This window comes from Pygoscelis adeliae, unplaced genomic scaffold, assembly GCF_000699105.1.
Source record: "Pygoscelis adeliae isolate BGI_AS28 unplaced genomic scaffold, ASM69910v1 Scaffold19, whole genome shotgun sequence".
Classification (NCBI taxonomy): domain Eukaryota; kingdom Metazoa; phylum Chordata; class Aves; order Sphenisciformes; family Spheniscidae; genus Pygoscelis; species Pygoscelis adeliae.
In genome coordinates, this window is record NW_008825533.1 from 1,579,626 (window position 1) to 1,584,766 (window position 5,141).

At 39.6% G+C, this 5,141-nt stretch overlaps 1 protein-coding gene across 1 annotated transcript in view; it reads left to right on the forward strand.

Moving 5' to 3' along the window:
* VCAN (versican) overlaps window positions 1-5,141 on the forward strand; it is a 111,506-nt gene that overhangs the window by 8,084 nt on the left and 98,281 nt on the right. The window contains exon 2 of the mRNA XM_009331777.1: window positions 116-191. Coding sequence (XP_009330052.1) covers window positions 122-191 — 70 coding nt within the window. The 5' untranslated portion in view covers window positions 116-121. The remainder of the gene's footprint in view (window positions 1-115; window positions 192-5,141) is intronic.

Consider the following 5,141-nt stretch of genomic DNA (forward strand, 5'->3'; position numbering starts at 1 on the left):
TTTTTGGAGATAACAGCTTCTAGTATCAATGACAAATATTGATGTACTGAGTTTCAACACCTGATAAGCACACAATGCAATACTAACCGCTTACTCCTTTGTTCTTTATTTGTAGGTCAAGATGTTGTTAAGTATAAAAAGTATCTTATGGATGTACTCTACGTTAGTTATAACATATATGCTACCTAAAGGTAAGTCTGTTATACACAGAACCATTTATTGAAATCCATTTTAGTGGTCCAATTGGTAGGATATTTCACAGGACTCGGGAAACAACACAAACTCAGGAGATTCAGTTTCTGATCTTACCTCTGCTACTCTTTTTGCTGCACTGTGTAACTAACTTTGCTTCCATGTTCTCCTCGTTGCCTTACTGATTTATATAGAAAACTCTTGGTGGGTGGCCACGTTCTTGACAAGGTTTTTACATGCCTGTCTGATGTCTCCTGAGTGCCATTACAATAATTGAAGTAATAATAAAGAAAGTGTCATAGGATTACATTGTGTAAAGCAAAATAGATTGCCTTCTCCAAATATTCAAGAATACATTTTAGTCCTTTTCTAAAACCTGTGCTTCTGAAATGTTGGACCTGTTGGCCACGTATGTCTTGCACCTTCATTTTCCATGATCCACTAAGGAGCTGCTTGCAGTAGATAAGGTGAGGGCTGACAGGGGGGCTAATTTTAGTGGAGGGCAGACACCTTGCATGGGAGCTTCAGCCTGGTGCCTCGGAGGGAGCAGCGGGCAGTGCTGGTGGCGTGGGAGCAGGAGCGGGTCCCTGGGACAAACCTCGGAGGCTGCAGAAGTGGTGAATGAAATGGGGGAATTTTGGGGCTACAGGAATACTGGTTTGGCATACCTCCCAGTCAGATCCCGATGCATGTGCTCATGTATGCCATGCCACAGCAGCCTTTTGGGTCTAGAGGTCACAGCTCGCACCCTCTCTGTATTCAGGGTGAAAGATGCCACGTGCAAGTGGGCTACAGGGGAAACCAGTAGCCCTAGTCTCTGCTTTGCTCTGTGATCTGTCAAGGAGCAGTGGGGGACATGCTTCTGGAGTGGGCAGTCTGTCTGTCAGCCCCCTGTTGTGGGGGGGCTGCCATAAACTAACCTGTGGCAGGTCCCTTGGCTGCTGGGGTCTGGAGCAAAGACATGTTATGGCAGCTGCAGGTCTTCGGTTTGGGTGGAAAGGAGGAGCCCTTACTACGTCTCTTGGTGATTACATGCTAACACTAATGTATGTATTCATGTGTGGTTGTCATGGTTATTTGAAAGTTTGAGTCAAGCCTTTAGTAAAGAAAAGACACCTACAGCTGATGCAGACTCACAAAATTGGGATAATAGCTTTCCCAAGCTGCAAAGCAAGATTTTTCTTGATTTTTTTCCTTTCCAGGAACTCCTCAAATGAATTTTAGCCTTTGGGAAAATCAAATGTACTAATTTTTTTTCCCCAGCTTGAACACTGTTGCCAGCAAAGTCTTTAGGTAGTGCTATAAGATAGAGGAAAACCGTTGTGCTTAGTGGAGCCAACTACAAAAAAGTGTTTTTTTTTTTTCCCTCAAGCAGGTTGGGAGCACCATCCTTTACTATTTCCTACCATTACTTCCTCCTTAAAGCTGGTTTTGTTTTTCCATTCTTCATTAAACATACAACAGGCCAGGATGATTAGACTTGTCCTCAGGGTCAAGAGACTCAAAGCTTCAGACAGGGGGCAAACCGCTAAAACTGAGCTTCCATTTTCTTATTTGTGGAGGGCTGAGACTGATTTGGTTATTAAGTGTCAAGTGTTTTTTTCTCACCCTAGTTTTTTTATTTCATAAAATGTCTGTAAGTGTAGACTGATGTAATGGATCTTGGATCCACAGCTGACATTTAATAATTTGTTCATACAAAGCATTCAGAGAGTCAGCTATCGTCAGAAGAGGTCATGGACTTGCAATAATGTAAGTCTACACGGTCAACTTGGAAGTTTTTATTTGATAAGCTACTTATACTTAAAGGGGGCTTATAAGAAAGATGGAGAGAGAATTTTTACCAGAGCAGGACAAGGGGCAACAGTTTTAAACTGAAAGAGAGTAGGTTTAGATTGGACATAAGGAAGAAATTTTCTACGGTAAGGGTGGTGAGACACTGGAACAGGTCGCCCAGAGTAGTTGTGGATGTCCCCTCCTTGGAAGTATTCGAAGTCAAGTTGGACAAGGCTTTCAGCAGCCTGATATGGTGGAAGTTGTCCCTGCCCATGGCAGGGGGGTTGAACTAGATGATCTTTAAGGTCCCTTCCAACCCAAACCACTCTGTGATTATAAGTTATAGCTTTCTTTAAGGCAGAAATGTCTGGTTTAAGATACAGGAAAAGGAATAGCTGCTAGCAATAATTAGTCAGCTTCAAAAGGGAGTAAATGGTAGTACATCACTCACATGAGGAGAGGTCTAAAGATAAGATTTTACCTGAAAATCAATCTTGGGATGGAGAACATGTAAGGAGATAGAATAAATAAGGCAAAGGAATCTGACAAGAAATTTAAACCTGATGTTTCTGTTATGACCTATTGCAAGTCTCTTCATGTTTACTTAGGGCATAGTTCCATGGTCAGTCTAATCGCACATACATTTTAGCACTAGATGGGATAGTCCTGCCCCTTTTCCATCCCCTGGTGCTAGTTTTCGTGCTTTCCTTTGTGCTGACACTAGCATTTATGTGGGTATATGGCGTTTCTTGCAGGTTATTTTTCCACTGGATCAGACCTGTGATATGACTCACTGCCTTGTGCAAATGCTAGTGCTGGCAGAATTCAGGGATTGGGAGTGCATCACTGAAAGTGGGGAGGAGTGGGATGGATGCTTAGAGTGGTAGAACATGGGATGGCACCTTTAGATGTCCCCTGACTTGCTCCACCTTTTATCACCTCTTAAATGGCTCATGTTGTCTCCAGAGCAGAATTTTTAGTACTCGAGCAAGTTCTGTATGAACAACCCGGTAAGGGCTTCTCAGGTATATAGAGCAGGTTCTGACTGGTCCTTATTTGCCTGAATCTTTCAGAAGGAATTCAGAAAGACCCTTATGTTCCTAGAATGCACTGTGAACTTTCTGGATTTGTTTTCTGAAGTTGGGGGCCATACTTTTGCCTTAGAGAGTCTTAAACATGTTCAGAGTCTGGCCATGGTGAAGAAGACAAAGGTGAAATTTTTTTTTTTTCATGAATTGATCCAATAGAGTCTGTGGGATCAGCTCATATTCTTCTGTTTTGTAGAAATATCAGCCAGTTTGTGTACTAACATTTTTGAGCATGAGCGTTACAAGATTACAGACAATCTTTACAGGTACAGCTGTTTATTTTGTTTAAAAAAATATTCTAAAAATAAAATATATCTCTGCATTTTGAAGAGTTAGACATTTTAAGTTTCAACTTTTTTCTTTTTAAATCCTGAATTCGAATATAAAATTGAAACCTTGAAATCTTTCGTGAAACAAATTGTTATGCTTCCTATTCCCACAATGGATTGGATCACTCCATATGATTTAACTAAATAGTCACTTCAATATGATGCATTGCAATATTTCCTTTAAAAAGCTCTCAGGCAAAATTGTTCTGAAAGTTTAAAATTTTTATTTTGAGAGTCATGTGGGAAATTTGTTAAAATTAGCAGTTATTTTTAAAGAGTAAATCCTGGAATCTGTAAGTCTTAATATTAAGTCATAACAAAACTGAGGCTTAATTTAGAAGACAGCAAGTTATAAGCACGCAAAGTTTTATGCGTTCACCACTAATCATTATTCCCATCTTTTTCTCTCCCATTATCATCTTTGTGAATAGTCACATTCATAAATACCTAGCATGTTTGCATGGCGTGTTCGTTAGATTTTATGTGGCAACAAAAGTATTTTTCCTTTGAGGGCAAATTGAGAATGGTCTTGCATGGCTTCTTTAAGACTTTAAATTCTCAGAAGATGTGTGTCAGGAAGGCAGCAGGAAATACGGTGTAAGCTTCTGGGGTCACGGGAGCGCCCCTCTGCAAGACCTTTGCTGTTTGCTCTGGTACATCTGAAGGATTAATGACAGAAGTTCATGAGCAAGGTTTACGCCTACTGCTAGTGTGGTATTTACTCACTTTGAGCTAGCTGGTGTTAGGATATTGTAGTTTACAAGCTGAACGTTGTGATTATGATCAATGTTGGAGTTTATCTTACCTGTTTTAAGTGACTATTTGTCATGCCATGAGTGAGTATGCTTTTGTGAAAGCCCTGTAATCCAGAAGACAGTAGAGATCCCCTAGATTGTAGTGTGCGATATGTTCTTTCAAAGGTATATAAATAATATACCAGTTTAAACATCAGTTTATCTGATCATGTTCTGTATGTGCTATAAAATACATGTGTGCATATCTAAGATGTCTGTGTATGTTATGTTGAGTTCTGCAGCTGAGATTTACATTTGCCTGGCTTCCTGTGAGTTTCTTGCTCAACCAACTACTATGAAAGTAGTTGGTTCTTCATCACTCTGCACCTCATTCTCCTATTCTGCTTGCTCAGACCACAAATCACCTGGTAAAGAACGCAGTGAGGGTTTTTGTTGGGTCTCAGTCTGTTACCTCTGCTCTCAGTTTCATACAAATTTCTGTAAGCGATGCATTCATTTTAATTTATCATTATCTTCATTGAAAGATTTTTGGTTAATGTAAAGACTTCTCTTAGGCTCAGTGTTAGTAGTCAGATTAACAGAACACATAATTTCATTGATCTTTCTGTTGCTGCTGGTAGGCAGGGCAGTATACCATATGTCTAGGCAGGTTGTTGATGAACTAAAAAATGGGATTGAATTTTTTTTGTCTCATAAACTTGGCTTAAAATAAATAGAATCTTTTATTGTTTAAGCATGAGGTTTTTTTCTGCATACTCAGCAGCAACATTCTGTTCAGTTAAGCTTAATTACGTAACAAAATTGTTCCTCTAAGCAGTGTCACTTCATGTAGGGCATTCTTTTCTTCAGACTTCTTGTCCCTAACAGACCTACCGCTCTGGTAATTATGGTTAATGTAATACAAAAGGGCAGAATTCTGTCCTTTTTTCTTTTTTTTTTCCCTCTTTAAATGTCTGTTTTAAGAGTTTTGTAACATTTACAACAGAAAAAAAGTACAAATC